The 24,828-nt window shown below is 48.6% G+C and overlaps 1 protein-coding gene across 6 annotated transcripts in view; it reads right to left on the bottom strand.

Annotated features, from left to right (window-relative positions):
• LOC128822980 (zinc finger protein 420-like) overlaps nt 1-24,828 on the bottom strand; it is a 96,612-nt gene that overhangs the window by 53,225 nt on the left and 18,559 nt on the right. The window contains exons 1-7 of one of the 6 annotated variants that reach the window (XM_054004920.1): nt 15,756-16,093; nt 12,471-12,556; nt 11,005-11,059; nt 10,097-10,164; nt 9,566-9,692; nt 6,955-7,068; nt 474-6,609 (exon numbers count right to left, since the gene is read on the bottom strand). In XM_054004920.1, the coding sequence (XP_053860895.1) occupies nt 5,015-6,609; nt 6,955-7,068; nt 9,566-9,692; nt 10,097-10,120 (1,860 nt within the window). In that variant the 5' untranslated portion in view covers nt 10,121-10,164; nt 11,005-11,059; nt 12,471-12,556; nt 15,756-16,093 and the 3' untranslated portion in view covers nt 474-5,014. Of the gene's footprint in view, nt 6,610-6,954; nt 7,069-8,272; nt 8,279-9,565; nt 9,693-10,096; nt 10,165-11,004; nt 11,060-12,207; nt 12,401-12,470; nt 12,557-15,368; nt 15,589-15,755; nt 16,094-24,828 lie in introns of those variants that run through there. The other 5 variants (XM_054004918.1, XM_054004919.1, XM_054004921.1 and 2 more) reach the window with 5 other exon arrangements.

The raw sequence follows: 24,828 nt of genomic DNA, 5'->3' as shown, positions 1-24,828 counted from the left end.
GTCCAATAGCTTGGAGTAGTCTCTCCTGTGGACCAAACTGCACTTGAAAGTTTCCCTATGTCATCATGGAGGGAGCAAAGAAAAAGCAAAAATACAATAAGAAATGACTAGTTCAGTAAATAGTCCTTTTCTCAAAGTCCCCAGTAAATCTGAGCTACTGTCTGGCAAATAAAATGAATATCTGATTATGTGACCAAATGTCGCTCAAGAGAAAAAACCCACATCACACAAGATACATCCAATTTCATAGAACTAGAAATTCCAGAGCGGGTTAAATATGATGACTGTAGCCTGATTTAGGGTGTGCTAATAACATTAATTTAATTATTTTATTAATTAAAATATTAATCGTTTTGGTTTTAGGTTTGCCAGTTTGTTTGATTAGAAGATAAAAGGTTTTGTTTCGAATCAGGCTTCCCCAAATTTACAAAGGACCAGGGGGGCATGACAGGAAGGTCACACTGAGACAGATATGGCCTTAAAGACTTTTTATTAAAATGAATAATAGTAAGTAAATGGTGAAATACCCAGAGTTACAATTGCATTACTGCTATTAAAAGAGACTTAAACTTAAAACCTAACAAACAAAACTAAGAATAAAAGCTTAGGGAAACCAAGCTTAGCCTAGTGCCCTTGACACTTAAAGTTTAAGAAGAACAAGTACAGCCTACTACTAGCAGTAGCCATCGTAGATAGACTAGAGTGAGTGAGTGTGAGGAACATAGAGCGGACTGGAGTGAAGTGAAGTCCTCTAGCGAGGTGGGTCACCTCTTTTATAGGGCAGGAGTGTCGGAAATCCTTCCTCCATTGACAAATTTTATTCCTTACCCACAAATGTTAGGGTACCCTTACCCCATAGGCTAGTAGTTTTGTGCGAATTGATGACACATATAAGTTTCCTTGTGGTGTACCTGTTAAGTCTGTGGGTACCACATTAAAAATTCCCCCATGCCATTCTTCATTATCTATTGGTCTAGATAGAAGGTTATAGACATATGCGTGAATACTTATTTATTTAGGTAACAAGATATAGGTTAACTTTACTTTTCTGGGTAAAGGGTCTTAATATAGATGTGTTAACTTTCCTTAGCTTAACATACAGGATATGGCCTGTAGGTCTCTTGCGTTACAGTCAAGCTTACTTTAATATAAATCTATAAACCTATTACAATAAACCAAATACTTATACGAACAAATATATCTATGCAAGCAAGCAGGTTAGTCTTATAGGCTATGCGACTCAGAATCAGGACAAGAGATTCTCCCATTGCATTCTCCTCTGAGCCATTCAAATCTCCTTCACTCATTAGTTTTGAGTCATATTATTTACAAAAGTTCTAGTATTGTCGTGATGAAAGAAAAAAAAAACAACAACAAACCAACCAGCCAAGCTCCCCATCTGGAAACAATCCCATCTCAGTAGGAAAAGTCCTGCAATAGGCTTTGCCAACAGTTGGAAACTGGGATTTAAACTCCAAATGATCTTACTGTATTTGACATCCATTCAAATTCCCCATCGTGGTCTGTGACACTTTCATCTCAGGTCCTAAATTACTGTTTTAAGAGCAAAGAAAAAGAAGTGTGATCCACAAACAGAGGGCTGAGAACCCTGAATCATAGGACACATTCAGTGGTGGAACTGTAGGAAGTGGAGCCAGTCTACATGGCTCAAAAAGAGGAAACACTGCAGGGGTAATTCGGAATGTGGGAATCCCTCCGACTCACCACTTCTTCATGTGTCACAGAGGTTGAAAAAAACCACTTTTTCCCCCGTCACAGAGTCACCAGGCAGTGCTCTGGACCTACTCCATATGAAGCCAGTCAGGACTCTGGGGGAGCATGTCTCCTCTCTCTGAGCACACTGTCACCAGGGCAAGAAGCTTACACATATGGTTACATTGAGGACATAGCTAATGTAATGCCAATATTTAAAAGGGCTCTAAAGGTGATCCCGGCAATTACAGATCGGTAAGTCTAATGTCAGTACCAGGCAAATTAATTGAAACACTAGTAAAGAATAAAATTGTCAGACACGTAGAAGGCCATAAATTATTGGGCAAAAGTCAACATGGTTTCTGTAAAGGGAAATCGTGTCTTACTAATCCAGGGGTGGCCAACCTGAGCCTGAGAAGGAGACAGAATTTACCAATGTACATTGCCAAAAAGCCACAGCAAATGCCAGCAGCTCCCGCCTGCTCCCCAGCGCCTCCTGCCCACTGGCTGCCCCGCCAGTCAGCGCCTCCAGCATCCCTCCTGATCAGCTGTTTTGTGGCATGCAGGAGGCTCGGATGGGGAGGAGCGAGGGCATAGCAGGCTCAAGAGAAGGAGTAGAGAGGGGGCAGTCAGGGGTCGATCAGTGAGCACCCCCCGGCACACTGGGAAGTTGGCGCCTGTAACTCCAGCCCTGGAGTCAGTGTCTATACAAGGAGCCGCATATTAACTTCTGAAAAGCCGCATGTGGCTCCAGAGCCACATGTTGGCCACCCCTGTACTAATCTACTAGTTCTTTGAAGGGGTCAACAAACATGTGGACTAGGGGGATCCAGTGGACATAGTGTACTTAGATTTCCAGAAAGCCTTTGACAAGGTCCCTCACCAAAGGCTCTTATGTAAATTAAGTTGTCATGGGATAAGAGGGAAGATCCTTTCATGGACTGAGAACTGCTTAAAAGACAGGGAACAAAGGGAAGAATAAATGGTAAATTTTCAGAATGGAGAGGGGTAACTAGTGGTGTTCCCCAACGGTCAGTCCTAGGACCAATCCTATTCAACTTATTCATAAATGATCTGGAGAAGGGGGTAAACAGTGAGGTGGCAAAGTGTGCAGACGATACTAAATTGCTCAAAATAGTTAAGACCAAAGCAGACTGTGAAGAACTTCAAAAAGATCTCACAAAACTAAGTGATTGGGCAACAAAATGAAATTTAATGTGGTTAAATGTAAAGTAATGCACATTGGAAAAAATAACCCCAACTATACATACAATATGATGGGGGCTAATTTAGCTACAACTAATCAGGAGAATTCTTGGAGTCATCGTGGATAGTTCTCTGAAGGTGTCCACGCAGTGTGCAGTGGCAGTCAAAAAAGCAAACAGGATGTTAGGAATCATTAAAAAAGGGATAGAGAATAAGACGGAGAATATCTTATTGCCCTTATATACATCCATTGTACATCCACATTTTGAATACTGCATACAGATGTGGTCTCCTCATCTCAAAAAAGATATACTGGCATTAGAAAAGGTTCAGAGAAGGGCAACTAAAATGATTAGGGGTTTGGAACGGATCCCATATGAGGAGAGATTAAAGAGACTAGGACTTTTCAATTTGGAAAAGAGGAGACTAAGGGGGGATATGATAGAAGTATATTAAATCATGAGTGGTGTGGAGAAAACGAATAACGAAAAGTTATTTTCTTGTTCCCATAATATAAGAACCAGGGGCCACCAAATGAAATTAATGGGCAGCAGATTTAAAACAAATAAAAGGAAGTTCTTCTTCACACAGAACACAGTCAACCTGTGGAAATCCTTACCTGAGGAGCTTGTGAAGGCTAGGACTATAACAGGGTTTAAAAGAGAACTAGATAAATTCATGGAGGTTAAGTTCGTTAATGGCTATTAGCCAGGATGGGTAAGGAATGGTGTCCCTAGCCTCTGTTTGGCAGAAGGAGGTGATGGAAGGCAGGAAAGAGATCACTTGATCATTACCTGTTAGGTTCACTCCCTTTGGGGCACCAGGCATTGGCCACTGTCGACAGACAGGATACTGGGCTAGATGGACCTTTGATCTGACCCAGTGCGGCCGTTCTTATGTTCTTATGAGAAAAATGGTACCAAACCCAATTGCTATTCAGCAGAACCCAGTGCAACGTGGGAACAACTGGGAATAAGCCAATCTGTCCCTAGTGGGGGAACCTGATGACTAACAATCACTTTGCAGTGGGAGGAAAAGTATAAACATGATGCTCCAAATTTGGTTAGACGAGGAAAAGTGATGGAGGTTGTGTCTAGTGGTGAGGAGATTTGCTACGTTACCCTGGACGCTATATGGGCTATTGTCTTTCTTGAAAAAATAGTTGTGTTTTTATATCAGGATTGCTAACTCAATCTAGCTAACTCCATGGAAAACCCTAGTGGAGTCAAAGCCCAGGTAGATTTAACCTCCATGTACCTAGTAAAGGTCACTCCTGGTTCCCCCACCTGGGACTGAGGGACATTCCTGTTGGAGGGACGCACACTTCCATGACACAGGAGTTGATGAAAAATACCATGGGCTTCTCTGGTGATAAATAAGAGAAGAGCTGTGAAGGAAGAATTTCCCGCACTCACAGCATTCATAGGGTGGCTCCTCTGATGTGTAATAAGATCTAAGATCCGAGCAAAGGTTTCCCGCCCTCACAGAACTAATGGACACAAATCTGACATCAGAAATCATAATACTCAAAAACCAGTGGGAGAACACTTTAACCTGTCTGGCCATTCAATGACAGACCTGCGGGTGGCTATATTACAACAGAAAAACTTCAAAAACAGACTCCAACGAGAGACTGCTGAGCTGGAATTGATATGCAAACTAGACACAATCAACTCAGGATTGAATAAGGACTGGGAATGGCTGAGCCATTACAAACATTGAATCTATCTCCCCTTGTAAGTATTCTCACACTTCTTATCAAACTGTCTGTACTGGGCTAGCTTGATTATCACTTCAAAAGTTTTTTTCTCTTACTTAATTTGCCTCTCAGAGTTGGTAAGACAACTCCCACCTGTTTATGCTCTCTGTATGTGTGTATATATCTCCTCAATATTTATTCCACACTGTATGCATCCGAAGAAGTGGGCTGTAATACACGAAAGCTTATGCTCTAATAAATTAGTTAGTCTCTAAAGTGCCACAAGAACTCCTGTTCTTTTTGAGAATTCATAGAGTTTCATTCATGTGTGGATTCTCAGATGGCGCATAAGGTGTGATCTCCCAGCAAAGGTTTTCCTGCACTCAGCATTCATAGCTAGCCTTTGTGGATTTTCTGATGGCGAATAAGATTTGAACACTCAGTGAAGGTTTTCCCACACACACAGCATTTATAGGGTTTCTCCCCTGTGTGGATCCTCTGATGTGCAATAAGGTGTGAGCTCCGACTGAAGGTTTTCCCGCACTCACAGCATTTATAAGGTTTCTCTCCTGTGTGGATCCTCTGATGTGTAATAAGCTGAGAGTTCCAAGCGAACATTTTCCCGCACTCACAGCATTTATAGGGTTTCTCTCCTGTGTGGATCCTCTGATGCATAAGGCGGCCTGATCTTCCAGTGAATGTTTTCCCACACTCACAGCATGTATAGGGTTTCTCTCCTGTGTGACTCCTCTGATGGCCAATAAGGTATGAGCGCTCAGTGAAGGTTTTCCCGCACTCACAGCATTCATAAGGTTTCTCCCCTGTGTGGATCCTCTGATGTGTATTAAGGCCTGATCTGCGAGTGAAGGTTTTCCCGCATTCACTGCATTCATAAGGTTTCTCTCCTGCGTGGATCCTCTGATGTGTAATAAGTTGTGAGTTCCGAGCGAAGGTTTTCCCGCACTTGCAGCATTCATAAGGTTTCTCTCCTGTGTGACTCCTCTGATGGCGAATAAGCGTTGATAGCTCAGTGAAGGTTTTCCCGCACTCACTGCATTTATAGGGTTTCTCTCCTGTGTGACTCCTCTGATGTGTAATAAGCTGTGAGCTCCGAGCGAAGGTTTTCCCGCACTCACAGCATTCATAAGGTTTCTCCCCTGTGTGGATCCTCTGATGGCGAATAAGGTGTGAGCGCTCAGTGAAGGTTTTCCCACACTCACTGCATTCATAGGGTTTCTCTCCTGTGTGGATCCTCTGATGGCAAATAAGGGTTGATCGCTCAGTGAAAGTTTTCCCGCACTCACTGCATTTATAGGGTTTCTCTCCTGTGTGACTCCTGTGATGTGTAATAAGCTGTGAGCTCCAAGTGAAGGTTTTCCCGCACTCACTGCATTCATAAGGTTTCTGCCCTGTGTGGATCCTCTGATGTGTATTAAGGCCTGATCTGCGAGTGAAGGTTTTCCCACATTCACTGCATTCATAAGGTTTCTCCCCTGTGTGAATCCTCTGATGTGTAATAAGGTGTGAGCGCCGAGCAAATGTTTTCCTGCACTCACAGCATTTATAGGGTTTCTCTCCTGTGTGGATCTGCTGATGGCGAATAAGGCTTGAGCGCTCCGTGAAGGTTTTCCCGCATTCACAGCATCCATAGGGTCTCACTCCAGTGTGGATTCTCTGATGGTGTGAGGGCTTCCTGAACTTTTTCCCGCACTCAAAGCCTGTGTTATTTCTCTCTCCCGTGAGGATTCTCTGCTGGGCCGTGGTTTCCTTGAGGCCTCTGTGAGTTCCTTGATAATTAACAGATATTCCAACTTTCTGCGCTGGTTGGTTTCTCTGTCGCATATCTGTCCCATGCAGCCCTTGAGAGCCTTTTCCCTGCTCACAACTCCTGGACACACTCCCTGTGCATCTTTGCAATAATGCCCCCTGTGGTTCCACTTCATCTTCCTGCTGAGGATTCTGCTCCATGGTCTCTCTCACCATCCCCTCACCTGATGGGACAGAGAGAGAAAAAGCTCAGAAAGCGGAAGGGAAAAGGGGGGAACAAACCAAGAGAATAGCTGGAGATGGAGAAAAAACAGGGACTGAATTTCCCCAAACTCTTCCCCAAAGGGGCGAGGGGGGGGGGAATCAATTCTGCATCCAGTTCCCATCCAAACACTCCCCAGGGAGAAGGGAGTTTGGGGAAGGAACTACTGCCAGGAGTTAGGATGGGTAGGAAGCCATGAACAGTATCTGCCCTGAGGGACCATCCTGAACCCAGAGACCTCACAGGGTCTTTGTTGGGAATCCCAGCTGTTTCCTTCAAGCAATGAGTAGGTTTAATGATCCCTCACCCATGCCGCTGCCTCTCAGGATCTCTCTTTCCTCTGAGCCCTGGAGATCTGGGGCCCACGACTCTTCCCCTCGTTCCAGCTGGGAGATGACCTCGGGTTTGGAAACTGGGAACCCTGCTCAGAGGAAAGAAGACTAGTGAGATGAGGTAACACGCAAAAGAAGAAGTTACTCAACTTGTGCATCAATGATGGTTCTTTGAGATGTCTCTCCCTATGGGTGCTCCACTGTAGGTGCTAGCACATTAAAAACAGCTGTGTAGACTGGTGGCTTTCCACACTATTGTGCCCCTTTCAGGAGTCTGATTTGCCTTGCGTACCTCCGAGTTACACCTCATTTAAAAACTACTTGCTTACAAAATCAGACATAAAAATACAAGAGAGTCACCGCACACTGAATTGCTGACTTGCTCATTTTTACCATATAATTATAAAATACATAATTGGTATATAAAATTGTACTCACATTTCAGTGTATAGTATATAGATCAGCATAAGCAAGTCGTATGAAATTTTACTTTGTACTGAGTTGGCCAGTAATTTTTCCATAGCAACTCTTGAAGACCTCTGCGCAACCCAGGGGTACACATACCTCTGGTATAGACACTGCAGCTCAGGCTTAAGAGACTGAGCTCCAGACCAATCTGCAACCGTTTTCTCTCTGTTGCTTTGTCTTTTTGCCCTGGATAGCAGCAAACTTAAGCCCAGTCTGTTTGTACCCTAGTTCCTGGGTCCAAAAGTGCAAGGCAGTTGTATTCCCATGTTCTGCTTCCCTCGAACCCAGTCATTACACATTAACCTCCAGTCTTTGAGACTTCCATTGTTCAGTGTGCTGCATTCATATGGGAACAGTCCTTGATTGTGTTTCCATGTAAACGGAGGCAGGCCTATGCGACTTCAACAGGAATTACATCCCCATCCCAGAAGAGGAATTCACTCCTTCACGCCCAGTGACTAACAAAGCAAATTGAGAGGGAAGCTGACCCATGCATATTTTTCATTTAAAAAAACTACTAAATAAAGCGCCCATTCTCCAGAGGGAGACAAGGTCAAAGTGAAGGGCTAGGATAAGGAATCATCAAATCACAGTAACACAGGGGTAAAAGGACCTCAGGATGTCAGCTAGTCCATCCTCCAGCCCTGAGGCAGGACCAAGTATACACAGACCATCTGTCTAACCTCTTCTTAAAAACCTCCAGCGACCAGCATTCCACAACCTCTCTTGGTAACGTATTCCTGTACTTATCTATACTCACAGCTGGAAAGTTTTTCATAATATCCAACCTAAACATCCCATGATGCAGAACAAGCCAGTTACTACTTCTCCCTACCCTAACCCTAAGCAGGAGAGGATAAGAGAAGATCAGATTCCAAGACAACGACCACGGTCAGTGGTGTCAGACAGCCGACATGCCGAGGAGGAGGAGGATGGAGTGCTGGTTCTGAGCTCTGCCTAGGGACAGGTCATTAGAGACTTCAGCAAAAGCAGCCTCAGTGAAGTGCTACAATCTGTGACTCCCTGAATCCTCACCTTCCTACCCCCCACCAGATTCTCGGGCCCTTCCAGCAAGTGGATGGTGGTGAATAATAAAACTTCTGAAAACCAGGAAATGAAGAATTAAACTACACACCACCCCTGCAATGCAACCTTAACTCTGCCCTTACCCCCTAGCCCTGGAGCTGGCAAATGTCACTGGGAATAGGTCAGTAAGGATGGTGCAAACGTTAAACTATCCAATGATGGGGCCAATTTTCCATCTCTTGAAGGCTTCAAGTCAGGACAGGATGCCTTTCCGGAAGAGGTTTTCATCAAACACAAAGTATTCAGTGCACTACAACGGTAACCAGACAAAACTCCATGGCCTGTTTTACACAGGAGGTCAGACTAGATGACCTAATAGTCTCCCCTGGCCTTAAAATGTATTGATCGCCAGAAGGAAGGACTAAGAACATGCCACTGTGTGTTTTATGTTCCTCAGATTTGAACCCCAGCATTTCTCCGCAGGCACTCCAGCAACGTGCCCTGGGCCAGCTGTAGCTTTATATGAATGGCGGAGGGACTAGTTGGAGCAGCCTGGCAGAGCTGTGACACGAAGAGAGGTGCACGTGAAACTGGAAGGACCAGGTATTCCTCATTTCAGTGCTGAGTGGTGTAGGCGGCATCAATCAAGGTGCACAAGGGTGTGTTCTTGCCACAAGGATTGTCAGCAGGCTGGTGCCGTACATGCTAGGGGTGTCCGGGGCTCAGTGAGTGGGAAGTGAAGGCAACGACTCAGAAGGAATCCTCATTGGAAGGGTAAAGAGGTGGTGACATTATGAAAGTCCAAGATGGATTGCGTGCAGTAGGCTCAGTGTCTGAGGGCAGACCAGGGCAGGCACCTTCTGTTCCCTACATCGGACCTATCCCCAAGTTTTGCCTTAGCAAAGAGACGGTGTGAGCGTTCATGCTACTGCGCTCTGCTCCCAAAGTGTTCTGTCGCGGGGAGGGCAGAGTGCTGGTCTATGGGTCACTGGCCTGTTGGGGTGTCGCTGAAACAGGGCAAAGCTGACGGTGCACTGTGAACCTTAACTCTTCATTTCCCCTTTTAAGAACTGAGGGGACAGGAATCCTTACCCAGCGAGGTCACATTCTCATAGTTCTCCTGCATGACGTCTCCGTAGAGGGCTCTCTGAGCGGGGTCCAGCAGAGCCCACTCTTCCTTGGTGAAATACACAGCCACCTCCTCGAAAGTCACCGGCCTCTGGAAGAGCAAGAGTCCAACACTCAGTACCTGCTGCCCAGTGACAACCCTACCGTTCACAGGGGAGGAGGGCCAATCACATGGAAGCTCTGGGAGACAGGCAGGATCCCACCCCCTCCCCATCAGAGCAGCCAGGAGGCATCAGGGTAAGGGGAGAAAGAGAGAGAGCCCCTCACCCCTTCTAGCAGACAGAGATGGCAAGGGTCTTCACATTCAACACGCATCTATCAGCCAGAAGCTGATACAGGTGATGGAGCCCCCAGCAGTCACAACTCCTCCCCGTCCCTTTCTCCACCCTGCCCCCGCCCACCTCCTGACCATCCCCAGAAGCACCCACCTCCTATGTCTTTACTGCCCTTCTCCCACCAACAGGAGCCCACCAGCAACTCCCCGATAATCCCTACCTGAGCTGGCTCCACGGCAGCCATTTCCCTTCCCTGGTCCCTGGAAGGATGGGACGTAACGCTGCAGCCTGTCAGGGCAAGAAGGGGACGTGTCAGAACAGGACAGTAACGTCACATCTCAATTCCCCCCGGCTCTTTTCCCACAGACTGATGTTCTCAACTCTATCAAGCAAATAACAGAAATATTCAAAACACAATTAGTAACAGGGGGGAGGACGGGGGACTTTAACTACCCAGACACCTGTTAGAAAAGGACCCCACTCGATATGCCCTTCCAGCTTGTCTGTGAACCACTGATAACTACTATCCGGGGACAGTTTTCCAACCAGTTACGCACCCACCTAATGGTAGTTCCATCTTGGCTGTATTTTTCTCGTTTGTTTAGGAGAAGTTCATGCATGTGTGGAAGCAGAGAAAAGAACTGACAGAAGGGAACTGCAATGCATGATGGTTGTTAGCAAGAGACAGTCTTTGTTAGCAAGAGTCAAGCTAGCTGTGACCCTGATAACCCTGATAACGCGAGATTTGTAGAAGCGAGGATTGTGTGAGGATTGTGTGAGACGGGTGAGAAAGAGCTGTGTAAGAAGTCATTGTGACCTCAGTATAGATAAGGTGTAGAAGACCTTGTGTAGATAAGGTATAGAAACTAATTGTATGTAGGCAAGAGTCAAAACAAGTAAGGAAATGAGATATCAAGATGGCCTATGTATAAACAAAATGCAGCTGTCCCACATTATTTCTGTAATGAAAGGTATAAATGCTTGCTGTAATTAGTTACCAGAGAGAGACCTGCTTAGCTCTCTCCCTCTGCACATGTGAGAGTTAATAAAGCCTCTGACTTGCTGTACCTAAACAAAATAGTGAGAACTCAGTTTTTCTCCGACACATGACAGGATCAAAAGCCTTACTAAAGTCAAGATACACCACGTCTACTGCTTCCCCTCTATCCACAAGCTTGTTACTCTGTTAAAAAAAAAAAAAAAAAGCTATTAGGGTGGTTTGACACGATTTGTTCTTGACAAATCCATACTGACTGTCATTGTCTAGGTGTTTGCTAACTGATTGCTTAATTATTTCCTCCATTATCTTTCCGGGTACTGAAATTAAGCCGACTGGTCTGTAATTCCCCGGGTTGTCCTTACTCCCCTTTTTATAGCTGGGCACTATATTTGCCCTTTTCCAGTCCCCTGGAATCTCTCTTCCATGATTTTTTTGAAGATAATCGCTAATGGCTCAGATATCTCCTCAGTCAGCTCCTTCAGCTTTCTAGGGTGCATTTCATCAGGCCCTGGTGACTTGAAGACGTCTACCCTAAGTAATGTTTAACTTGTTCTTTCCTTATTTTAGCTTTGACCCTACCTCATTTTCATTGGCATTCATTAAGTTAGGTGTCCAATTGCTACTAAACTTTTTGGTGAAAACTGAAACAAACGTCATTTAGCACTTCTGCCATTTCCACATTTTCTGTTACTGTTCTCCACCCACCCATTGAGTACAAAATCAGAAAGATTAACTCTCAGAATAAGTTGCACCTAACAAGGGACATAGAAGGCAATGGGGGGAGGAGGGATAGCTCGGTGGTTTGAGCATTGGCCTGCTAAACCCAAGGTTGTGAGTTCAATCCTTGAGGGGGCCACTTAGGGATCTGGGGCAAAATCAGTACTTGGTCCTGCTAGTGAAGGCAGGGGGCTGGACTCGATGACCTTCAAGGTCCCTTCCAGTTCTAGGAGATGGGATATCTCCAATAAATAAATTAAAGGTAGGGTACTACTTAAATCACAGGGGGGAGGGGGAATCATACCATTTTCAAGGGTTGGTCATGGCATAAATAGTGAACTTCGCAGACATGTTACACACCCGCCAAATGTGCTATTTACATACTGAGTAACCCATGAAAAAGTGTGATTTCTCCACAGCATTTCTCAAATAGGGGCCCAGACCCAAAAGAGGGTTCCAAGCCTACTAAGGGGTCACAGTATTGTCACCCTGACTCCTGAGTTGATGCTGGCAGCGGCACTGCCTGGAGCTGGGTGGCGAGAGAGTGGTGGATGCTGGCCAGTGCCAGCTCTGAAGGAAGAGAACTAGAGGTGGCTTAGAACTGCCACCCTTACGTCTGTTCTGTGGCGGCGCTGCCTTCAGAGCTAGGCACCAGCCAGCCGCTGCCGCTCTCCACTCTGCCTTCAGAACTGGGCAGCCGGAGACCCGATTTCATGGTCCGTGACGCAAATTTCCACCCTCATGTTTCTACTCCCCAGCCAGGCTTTGTGCGTAATGTAATAGCTGAGTATCTAGTTAAGAAAAATCTGCGGGAATAATATAAATAGGTCTGCTGTGGTTTTTCAAATTACAGCAATTAATAAAGGTCCATTATTACTTTTCTGCAATTTTCCAAGCCTTCTTTGCAACTCAGCTGCAATTATTTGAAGACCAGCCCACGATTCAGTAGGGTCGTAATTATTACTAACCAAGAAGAGGAAGACACAAGAAACCACAATAAGGAAAGAACAGGTTAAAAATCTGTAGATACGTTAGATATACTAAAGTCAGCCATAAAATTCATCTTAGGGTGCTCAAGGAATTAGCTGAAGCAATCTTGGAACCAATAGCAATGATCTTTGAGAACGCCTGGAGAACGGTGAAGACTGGAGAAGGGTAAACATAGTACCCATCTTTTAAAAGGGGAACAAAGAGGACTGGGGAATAAAGTCAAGCCTTACTTAGATACCTGTATCTGGAATGAACAAATGATTAATCAATTTGTAAGCACCTAGAATAGATGATAGTAAGGTGATAAGTTATAGCCGGCATGGATTTCCAAAAACCAATGCCAAGTCAATCTAATGTCCTGCTTTCACGGGGGTACTGGACACTGTAGACATGACATATCTTGATTTTAGTCAGGCTTTTGACACAGGCCTCCATGACATTCTCATAGCGAACTAGGGAAATGTGGTATATGAATGTGCTATAAAATGGGTTGTTGAAAATGTTGTTGAAAGGCTGTACTCAGACAGTAATCATTAGTGGTTCACTGTCCGACTGAGAGGATGTATACCAGGGGTCTCAAACTCAAATGACCACGAGGGCCACATGAGGACTAGTACCTTGGCCTGCAGGCCGCATCACTGCCACGCCCTCTGCTGCCCCCAGCCCTGCCCCCACTCCACCCCTTTCATGAGGCCCCGCCCCTGCCCCACCTCTTCACACACCAGGGGGTGCAGGAGGGGTGTAGAGTGTGGCAGGGGCTCAGGGCAGGGGGTTCGGGTGCAGGAAGGGTGCGGCAGTGGGCTCAGGGCACGGGGTTGGGGTGCAGGAGGAATTCAAGGAGGGCAGGCTCCAGCCTGGCGTGCACCGGGGGTAGGGCAGGCTCCCTGCCTACCTTGCCCCCGCACTGGTCCGGGAAGCAACATGGCGGGGGGGGGTGGTGAGGGGGGCACAGGTGTCTGTGTGTTGCCCTGGCCTCTCCTCCAGGTACCTTCCCCGAAGCTCCCATTTGCCGCGATCCCCTGTTCCTGACCAATGGGAGCTGCGGGGGGCGGTTCCTGGAAGCAAGGGCAACACACACACCCCTGTGCCCCCCATCCCTTAGGTTCTGGCGGCTTCCTGGAGCGGTGAGGGGGCACGGGAGGCAGGCAGGGAGCCTGCCCTGCTCCTGGTGCGCGCCGGGCTGGAGCCGCTCTAGGTAAACGTTGCAGGGGGCGGAGGAGGGCTGCGGGGAACTGGCGGGCCGCAGAAAATAACCCTGCGTGTTTGAGGCCCCTGATGTCGACAATGGGGTCCCCAGGAGCCAGTCCTGGATGTGATATATTGAATATTTTCACTAATTACTTGGATAATGGACTGGAGAGCATGCTGTCTAAATACGCAGATAGCAGCTGTGAGGGGTTGCAAGCACGTTGGAGGACAGGATTAGAATTCAAGGTAACATTTACAAATTGGAGAAGTGGGCTGAATGAACAAGATGAAATTCAATAAAGACAAGCACAAACTACTAGACTTAGGGAAGGAAAACCAAATACACAACTACAAAGTGGGGAATAGCTGGCTAGGGGGTAATACTACTGAAAATGATCGGGGGTTATAGTGGATCACAAATTGAATCTGAGTCAACCATGTGACTCAATTGTGAAAAAACCTAATTAGGCACTGGACTAGATTAGCAAGAGAGGTGGTGGAATCCCCACCATTGGAGGTTGGACAAACAGCTCAGTGCTGGGGGCTGGACTAGATGCCCTCTCAAGGTTCATTCCAGCCCTAAAGTACAGTAACTCCTCACTTATGTTGTAGTTATGTTCCTGAAAAATGCAACTTTGAGTGAAACGATGTTAAACGAATCCAATTTTCCCATAAGATTTAATGTAAATGCAGGGGGTTAGGTTCCGAGGAAATTTTGGGGGGGCAGACAAAAAGCATATACACTACTGTACTGTGGTTGGGAAGTGCCCCTGGCTTACCCCACACAGGCACAGCCCGCTGCAGGCAAGGACGCTAGGAAGCATCTTTTGCAGCAGCAGCTTCCCCGGAGAAGAACAGGCACCGACTTTGCCGGGAATGCTCCAGGCCCACCTCTTCCTGTCCCCGCTCCACTCCAGGCCCACCTCTTCCCACCCCCACTCCACCTCCTCTCCGGAGCACGTCACATCCCTCCCCGCCATCCTGTTTGGCGGCGCTTAGGACTTTCTGGGACGGAGGGGGAGGAGAGGAGACGCGGCCCTTCTCCGCTCCTCCCCCTCCCCCTCCCGCCCAGAAAGTCCTAAGTGCCGCCAAACAGCTGTTTGGTGGTGGGGGAAGTGCTAGGAGGGAGGGGCAGGAGGCAGAGAAGAGGAACTTGTGCAATGCTCCCTTGAAAAGTCGCTGCTCTTCCACAGAATCTTACAAACAGTGGACAGAGCAGGCAGCCAAACGACGTTATAAGGGAGCATTGCACAACTTTAAACGAGCACGTTCCCTAAATGAGCAGCGACGTGACTTTGAAACAACGTTAAGTGGGAGGATGTTAAGTGAGGAGTTACTGTACTATGAGTCTATGCTGGGGAAATGTTTGGTCACTTGATTACAGCACTGACCAGCCCCTCCCACTAGCACTAAACCACAGAGACATTTTGAAACCCTCCCAGTAACAAAGTCTGGGAACCAAATGGGAGAGAAGCACAGAACAAAAGGCATGACATTGGGGGATTCCCCCTGACACTATACCCAGGGCAGCACACTGCCACTACTGGGGGGGAATAGGGAGAGTCAGGAACTGGGTTTTGCTCCCCTTGCACCTCACCTTGTTCCCAGGAAAGTGAATCTGCCCAGGGATGCGGCAATAAGTGTGTGGGGCCAGTCAGAAATTGGGGAATTTCTCTCCCCCATTATTTCTCCCACTGCCCTTTTCAGTCTCTCTCGCCTTTTTCTCCTTGTGTCTCCCTTCCCCTGTCTCTCCCGCTCTGGCTGACAACCAATCCTGGGGGTTCACTCTCCCATGGCTGGATCGGCTCCTGCAATTGCTATGGGGAGGAGAGATATGGGGTGAGGAGGGGCTGTTTGTGCAGAGTCTCTCTCATGCCCATTCCCTGAGGTCTCTATCCATCACCTGGAGTCTGACTCAGGTGTTGGGGTGGGCAGAGCCTTGGGTTGACCTATGGGGCTAATTACAGCTGGAGAAAATCCTCACCTTGGCTGGGCACAGAGGTCACGCCCCAGCCCCGATCCCGCTGGGGAGCAGCAGCTGCTCAGCCTGGGCTCCCAGGAAGCTCAACCCCAATATCCTGAGGCAGAGAAAGAGACGGAGAGAAACTGAGTAACTTCCCCCCTTTGGCAACAACTGAACCCCCTCCCCACAGGGTCACATCCTGATCTTATCGCCCCCATGGGAATCTGGAGTCACTCCCTGCTCTGCCTCGCAGTGACTCCGGATTAACCCGCGTCTCAGCGAGACCAGAAACACGGCTCAGGAAGGAGGAGGCCGGACTCCTTTGAAACGGATCATTGCAGCAGCGGATCGAACCCCCTTCCGCCCCCCCCCGCCGAGAGAGATTCACAGCAACAGTTTTACAACCCCCCCTCCCGACTCCCCATTTCACACCCTCTGCCCCCTCCCCCACCCCTGGCTCCGGGAGTCTCGGTCCGGCCGGCCCCGCGCGCGCTGCTGCGTCCAGCGTCTCCCCGCCAATCAGAGAGTGGGAGAGCCGCCCTCACGCGCACCGCTAACCGCCTCCGCCCGTCGGTTGGGCCAACGTCATTTCCGGCCCGAGGTGCGTCAGGAACTACAGTTCCCAGCCTGCCCCGGGGCGCTGCCGAACGCTCGGGCCCAGCCCCGCCCTGTACCTGGCCCGTCAGACTCGCTGAGACCGGGTCAGACCCGGGAGGCGGGGTCGGTGGACCTGAGCCCGCACGAGCGCAGCCTTGGCTGGGACTGCGCAGGCGCGCGGAGCACGATCGGCGCATTCTGAGTAGCACTCGCTGAAGCCGCTGCGCCCTCACTCTGCCCAGCCAGGGGCCAATCGCGTGGGGGGATGGGCGGAGTCTGGGCAGGGGTCGGACACTGACGGGGGGGGGAATCAAACAGCTGGAGACTGGGACAGGGGAGGAGGCAAGTCAGGGGTGGGGGAGGGGGAGCTGGGGCTAAGCGGGGTGGGGCAGAACCATGGCACCGGGAGGGGGAGGGGGGTTTTTTATCCCCCGTCCCACAGCGCAGCCCCTGCTGCCCAGGGCCGGGGGCTTAAAGACCCAGGGATCCCTGCCTCCCCCCGTGAGGGTGTGTGTGTGTGTGTGGGGGAATAACCGGGGGGCGGCTGCCCCACTTAGCCACCAGGGTCACTGCAGCAGTTGGGGTGCTATACACAGGCTACTGCCCCATGTGGCTGCCACAGATCATCCCCCCCCCACACACACAACCTCTGTGGGGCTGGGGGATACACACAGAGCACTGCCCCATGTGGCTACAGGGGGCGAGGGGCTTACAGGGCACTGCCCCATGTACCTACCAGCAGTGGCGTAGCCAGGTTCTAACAACAGGGGGAGCGAACACATAAAAAAAGGTGCCACCCGACATATCAACTTACTAATTACATCCACTCCCTCCCACTTCCTGCCCCCTGACTGCTCCCCTCAGAACCCCCAACACCCCCCCACTTCTTGTCCCCTGACTGCCCCCTCCTGGGACCCCTGTCCCTAACTGCCCCCCAGCACCCCACCCCCTAGCTAAGCCTCCCTGCTCCTTGTCCCCTGACTGCCCCCTCCTGAGGACCCCCCCAACTGCCCCCCTAGGATCCTACCTCCTACCTGTTCCCTGACTGCCCGGACCCTTAGCCACACCCCCAACCTCAGACAGACCCCCAGGACTCCCATGCCTATCCAACCGCTCCCCACCCCCTGACAGAACCCCCAATATACACCGAGACACACCCCATAATCCAAAGTGGGGGGGGAGGGGACCACGCACAGCTCCTGCCATTGAGGGTACATGGGCAGCTGCTTCTGCCCTAGCACCCGGCTTTAGTGTTTAGCCAGAAGCCTTTGCGAGCACTCAGCCTTTTGTTCCAGCCTTGGCATACCAAGAAATAACAGCAGCAGCATGAAGGAAGAGGAGAGCGAAGGTCTCACCATCAGGGATGCAGGTGGCCACATGCCCTCTGTTTGACCACTGCCATTGCAGGAGAGAAGGTTTCAATGGAACTGAATACCCTGGCTCAGACAAAAGACACAGGAAGGTTTTGCTGTTCATAGATCGGTGGGAAATTGAGGTTGGGAAATGAAACACCCACATGGTGGCGCAATGACCTAAGGAATGAGAGTGAGAACTGAATTAACGCCACTCGTATGGTTTAGAAACATTTGTTTAATTTGAGCACATCATAGGAAATGTGACATTATTTCAGACCCTGGGGAGGGCAGGGCTGAGGCTTCTTTAGCTCTTTGTAAAAACATGACCTTGATTCCCAGAAAGGGAGAGAGGCAAAGCCCAGAGCTACCTTTAGTCTCGGGCTGGGGTCTCCTGGGTGGTGGTCCCTTGTTCACGGCTGATCTCATGGGATCCTTTTGCTGCAAAGGCTCCAGAATCCTGGGTGGAGGGAGGGGGATACCGCACAACCTGCACTGCCGGTGTGGGGGAGATCCTGGAATTGAAGAAGGGACAAAAAACAGAGAGGAAGGAAATAGATAGAAAACACCTCTTCTCTCTGCCCTCCCCCCCCCCCCCCCCGCCAGCAAGAAATGTTATAAATGGGGCAACTTCCCACCATGATCTGGTCTGGGATCTGTGGGGGATTTGCAGTAGAGGGAAGGTCCAGATTGGGGGCATTGTCCTGGGACTACTATGGGCCAGCAGCCACGGGAGGGGAGGGCTGGGGGCACTGTGCAGGGGTCAGCCGTTACAGTGGGGGCTGGGCTCTGGTGGGCACAGAAGGGGCATGGTTTGGGCAGAAGGGGTGGGGCTGGGGGGTTACCCTCCCCAAGCCAGGGGTTCACCCACCACCCACGTTTGAACTATCCTGCCTGGTAACAAGGCAGAGGTGGGAAGGTTTGAAGGAAAAGGGTGAGAAAGGGTCACATGACCACGAGGTACTCTATCTGGCAACAGGAGATGTACACAAGGGACTTGCGTGGTGTGCTGGCTGCTGTCCGCTGAGGAAGCGGCCTGTATTGGGTCACGTGATCATTGAGAGGAAAACATCAACCACTTACCTGTTCCATCCCACCAAGCGGTCCTGATCCCTGGTGACGTGGTCCTCGAAGTCCTGATCCTAATTCCCTTGAACGAGAGAGAGAGGAAACACGAGCTGACTCCATCCACTCTAGAGCCATTTACAGCAACAAACTGAGTAACGTTAAAACTTTATTTGTTTGAGTCCATTTTGGTCCTAGTTGGGTCTAGGCTTCAAGCCTGCTTGTACTCTGTAAACCACTGAGCTGTTTTGTTCTATTTTGCATTTACCACCCCCTCTATCCTTTATCCTGCCCAGTTAATAAATCCCTCTCAGTTCATCCCTTTAAGAGTGTTTTAGTTTAATTTTCCCGCTGCGACCAATAGGTGCCCGTGGGGCACGGGTCACTTGCTGGAGGAGTCTCTGCACTTTGCGTCTTTAAACCATGATTTGAGGACTTCCATAGCTCAGACATAGGTTAGGGGTTTGTCACAGGAGTGGGTGGGTGAGATTCTGTGGCCTGCATTGTGCAGGAGCTCAAACTAGACGATCATAACGGTCCTTTCTGACCTTAAAGTCTATGAAACTGTCCGGGATATATGGGGTGGGGGCTGCACTGTGACACAGAGGAGTGTAGGGTTCCCAAGGTGTCCTGAGGGAATGTGGAATTCAGAATCCGGGGAGTAAGGGCAGGGTGGAGGGGGGTTGGAGGTCCCCAGGGTGGCTGTGAAGGGGAACCCAGCAGGTTCGAGGGGGAACAGGAATTGGAGAGGGAAACCTGGCAGGCTGTGGATGGCATGAGGGCATGCAGTGCTGGGAAAGTGGGGCCCAGCAATGGAGAAATAGGTTAGAGCCAACTGGGGTTGGAGTGTAGGGATGGAGAGGAACCCCCAGTGGCCTCAGTTGGGCACATGGCAATGGGGGAGGGGGGGCGGGCTGTGGCTGGGCGCCCAAGGTAAGGGCTTGGGGGGGGAAGGGGGCCGGGGGGACTGAGGCTCTGGGGCAATGTGGGGGTGAGCAGAGGGATTGGGGCTCCCAGTGGTGCTGGGAGGGGGGGTTGGGGCGAGGTCTAGCTGGGGTGAAGTGGGGGCAAGTTGGTTTAGGGTCCACTCAGGGGCCTGTGCAGGGGCAGGAGGGATGCGGGGGGAAGGGGAGATGAGGGGATTTAGGATGAGCAGGGTGTGTGGGAGTGCAGATGTCTCAGGAGGAAGGAATGAGAGGAGTCAGGGGTCTTTATCTAGGTGAGTGGGGGAGGGTGAGAGTGCCTGGGGGGTAGGAGCAGGAGGTGAAGTGGTTTCAGAGGAGGAAACTGAGACACATAAGCCAAGGGGGGAATGGCTAAGGCTGCCCCCCTGTAACCTACTGTCCCCAGTCCTGGGGCGGGGTGTGTCACCCATCCCCCTCACTGTGAGGTTGGCTGCTCCCCTGGGCAGCACAGCTCAGGCATGCTCTCGCTGTTGCACATATAGAGGGCACTTCTCAGAGCAGCTTCTGCTTCCCCCCACCCCCTGGCAGCTCGACATTTCTGGCTTCTCACTCCACGGTGGGAGATAGCACAAAACGCTCCATACCCCCTCCAAAGTCCAATGAGTGATGTAGGCAAAGACACCCTACATCTCTCACAGTGCACCCTTGTACCCTTTCCCCCTCGATCCAACTCCCTCCTTAGTGCCTTGCCCCAGCTGTGACATCTCAATACAGAGCTGGGGCAAAAGGGGACCTGCAGACATCCTGGACTGTCTCCCCTCCAGCACGGTACAGGTGGTTCAGAGTGAAGGGAAAGGGGAGGAACCTGCCCCCTCTTCCCACATGTTTAGTAGTTTGTGATGTAAAAATCCTGCTGTGACAGTACACATGGAGAAACAGATCTTTCTAGATGACTGAGATTCAGTGCCCATGACCTGTCCATGACTTTTATTAAAGTAACTATGACAAAAATCTTAGCTTAACAATGATAGGTCAACTTGCCATTCTCTTCCCCAACACGGTAGTCCCCTGTAGTAAACATGACCCTACCCCCTCCCTAGCGTGCTACTGATACTAAAATGACCTAAAAAACCCCCTACTTATAAATCACTATTGATTGGCACCCCATTGTCACCTGCACGTCTATGCAGCTGCTGGCCAAACCCTCCCCCCAAAATATAAACCCCAACCCCACCTCTACCCGGAACCCAACTCGAACCTTACCCTATAACCTGGTCCCCCCAACCCTAAACCCTTTAACCCATCCTCACCCCCACCCTAAACTCTAACTCTGAACCCAGCCTCTCTAAGCCTGACACTGCTTTAAGCCAGAGCCAGTTCCCTGCTCTCATTCTGTGCAACAACAGTGCAAACCCCCCAGGAATCCTGCTTCTTACCACCACTGGTTTTGAAATGAACCTTTTCTTCCTTTGCATTCCAAAAACCTTAATTGGCGTTGGATGGGTTATATAGTGATAGGGGTTTACACAATGTAAAAGAATACAGATAAGTGAAAACAGTGCAAACAACATTCCACTAGTTTTCAGGATGCTTAAACACCCAATACACTTCTACATTTAACAATCGCTTCCATCTATACTAATACACACATCAATTGGCCTGAATACACTCGGACGTAAGCTGCTCTGCCAGCGTCAAGCCTTGTACAAACATTACTGCAATACCATGTAGGACAGCGTGACCCCCGGGGGCCTGTGAGCTGGTTTCAGGTAGTCTGCAGGGCCCAGCAGTTGAAGCCCAAAGCCCCTATGTCTCCCATGGGACAGAAGCCTGAAGCCCCAATGCTCCCCACTCCACAAGGCAGAAGCCCTGAGCCTCCACGACCCAGCAGCTGTAGCCCAGAGCTGCCCCCCACCCAGCTGCTGTAGCCCAGAGACCCAAGCTGCCCCCCTACGCCTTGGAGTTTTTATAGCGCGGGGGAGGGGGCTCAGAAAGAAAAAGGTTGAGGCCCTGGTGTAGGGTGTGAACACAGGTGTTAGTCTGTCACAAGAGCCTCTTTCACAACTACCTTGGGAAACAAATACATGGACCTTTTGCCCACTTCTTCGTTAGTTACTGTGGAATTCTCTCCCCGGATCATCAGAGACAATATTGACCTAAAACAACCGAGCAGCAGTGTGATTGTGTGCAGTCACTTCAGTTAGTTGCACAACTTGGGGTGTGGTCTAGTTCACCATTTCAGACTGGAGATTTAAAAACAGTCGGTAGCATGTCCAATAGCTTGGAGTAGTCTCTCCTGTTGACCAAACTGCACTTGAAGTTTCTCCATGTCATCATGGAGGGAGCAGAGAAAAAGCAAAAATAAAATAAGAAATGACTAGTTCAGTAAATAGTCCTTTTCTCAAAGTCCCCAGTAAATCTGAGCTACTGTCTGGCAAATAAAATGAATATCTGATTATGTAACCAAATGTCGCTCAAGAGGAAAAACCCACATCACACAAGATACATCCAATTTCATAGAACTAGAAATTCCAGAGCGGGTTAAATATGATGACTGTAGCCTGATTTAGGGTGTGCTAATAACATTAATTTAATTATTTTATTAATTAAAATATTAATAGTTTTGATTTTAGGTTTGCCAGTTTGATTAGAAGATAAAAAGTTTTGTTTCGTATCAGGCTTCCCCAAATTTACAAAGGACCAGGTGGGTATGACAGGAAGCTCACACTGAGACAGATATAGCCTTAAAGACTTTTTATAAAATTAATAATAGTAAGTAAATGGTGAAATACCCAGAGTTACAACTGCATTACTGCTATAAAGAGAGACATATGATAATATAGTATTACATGCAACAAAGCTTTGGTTAATATACTTACACCCTCCCTCGATAACCTGGGGGTAAGAGACACAGGACCTTGCAGTTCAGGTTTCTCAATTCTCGATGCAGAGCTTAGAAAAACTAATGGTAAGAGCTAACTTAGGGTTTACTTGACGAACTTAAACTTAAAACCTAATAAACAAAACTAAGAATAAAAGCTTAGGGAAATCAAGCTTAAACTTTAATTTTCAAGGGAACTAGGCTAAGAAGAACAAGTACAGCCTACTACTAGCAGTAGCCATCGTAGATAGACTAGAGTGAGTGAGTGTGAGGAAGATAGAGTAGTGAAAGTGATAGAGCGGAGTGGAGTGAAGTGAAGTCCTCTAGCGAGGTGGGTCACCTCTTTTATAGGGCAGGAGTGCCGGAAATCCTTCCTCCATTGCCCAAATTTTATTCCTCACCCACAAATCTTAGGGTACCTTTACCCCATAGGCTAGTAGCTTTGTGTGAATTGATGACACATACAAGTTTCCTTGTGGTGTACCTGTTAAGTCTGTGGGTACCACATTAAAAATCCCCCTAAGCCATTCTTCATTATCTATTGGTCTAGATAGAAGGTTATAGACATATGCGTGAATACTTATTTATTTAGGTAACAAGATATAGGTTAACTTTACTTTTCTGGGTAAAGGGTCTTAATATAGATGTGTTAACTTTCCTTAGCTTAACATACAGGATATGGCCTGTAGGTCTCTTGCGTTACAGCCAAACTTACTTTAATATAAATCTATAAACCTATTACAATAAACCAAATACTTAAACTTATACGAAAAATATATCTATGCAAGCAAGGAGGTTAGTCCTATAGGCTACGCGACTCAGAATCAGGACAAGAGATTCTCCCAAACAGTGGGGGCGAAAGACCTCTCTGGCTTTAAGATTAAGCTTGATAAGTTTATGGAGGGGATGGTTTGATGGGATAATGTGATTTTAGTCAATAGGTCAATAACGTGCCATCGCTGGTAATTAGTAACAATGGTCAATGATGGGATGTTAAAAGTTACTACAGAGAACATTTTCCAGAGGGTCTGGCTGGAGAATCTTGCCCGCATGCTCGGGGTTCAGCTGATTGCCATATTTGGGGTCGGGAAGGAATTTTCCTCCAGGGTAGATTGGCAGAGGCCCTGGAGGTTTTTCACCTTCCTCCGCAGCATGGGGCAGGGGTCACTGGCTGGAAGATTCTCTGCGACTTGAAGTCTTTAAATCATGATTTGGGGACTTCAACAGCTGAGTCAAGGGAGAGAATTATTCCAAGAGTGGGTGGGTCAGCTTTTGTGGCCTGAATCATGCAGGAGGTCAGACTAGATGATCATAATGGTCCCTTCTGACCTTAAAGTCTGAGTCATTGCATTCTCCTCTGAGCCATTCAAATCTCCTTCACTCGTTAGTTTTGAGTCATATTATTTACAAAAGTTCTAGTATTGTTGTAATGGAAAAAAAAACAATCCAACCAGACAACCTCCCCATCTGCAAACAATCCCATCTCAGTAGGAAAAGTCCTGCAATAGGCTTTGCCAACAGTTGGAAACTGGGATTTAAACTCCAAATGATCTCACTGTATTTGACATCCATTCAAATTCCCCATCGAGGTCTGTGACACTTTCATCTCAGGCCCTAAATTACTGTTTTAAGAGCAAAGAAAAAAAAAACTGTGATCCACAAACAGAGGGCTGAGAACCCTGAATCATAGGACACATTCAGTGGTGGAACTGTAGGAAGTGGAGCCAGTCTACATAGCTCAAAAAGAGGAAACGCTGCAGGGGTAATTCAGAATGTGGGAATCCCTCCGACTCACCACTTCTTCAGGTGTCACAGAGGTTGAAAAAAACCACTTTTTCCCCCGTCACAGAGTCACCAGGCAGTGCTCTGGACCTAGTCCATATGAAGCCAATCAGGACTCTGGGGGAGCATGTCTCCTCTCTCTGAGCACACTGTCACCAGGGCAAGAAGCTTACACATATGGTTACATTGAGGACATAGCTAATGTAACGCCAATATTTAAAAGGGCTCTAAAGGTGATCCCGGCAATTACAGATCGGTAAGTCTAATGTCAGTACCAGGCAAATTAATTGAAATACCAACAAAGAATAAAATTGTCAGTCACGTAGAAGGCCAGCAGCTCCTGCCTGCTCCCGGCGCCTCCTGCCCACTGGCTGCCCCGCCGGTCAGCGCCTCCAGCATCCCTCCTGATCAGCTGTTTTGTGGCATGCAGGAGGCTCGGATGGGGAGGAGTGAGGGCATAGCAGGCTCAAGAGAAGGAGTAGAGAGGGGGCAGTCAGGGGTTGATCAGTGAG

This window comes from Malaclemys terrapin, chromosome 15, assembly GCF_027887155.1.
Source record: "Malaclemys terrapin pileata isolate rMalTer1 chromosome 15, rMalTer1.hap1, whole genome shotgun sequence".
NCBI lineage: Eukaryota > Metazoa > Chordata > Testudines > Emydidae > Malaclemys > Malaclemys terrapin.
The sequence above is the reverse complement of the archived record's forward strand: the minus strand, read 5'-3'. Positions and strand labels throughout refer to the sequence as shown.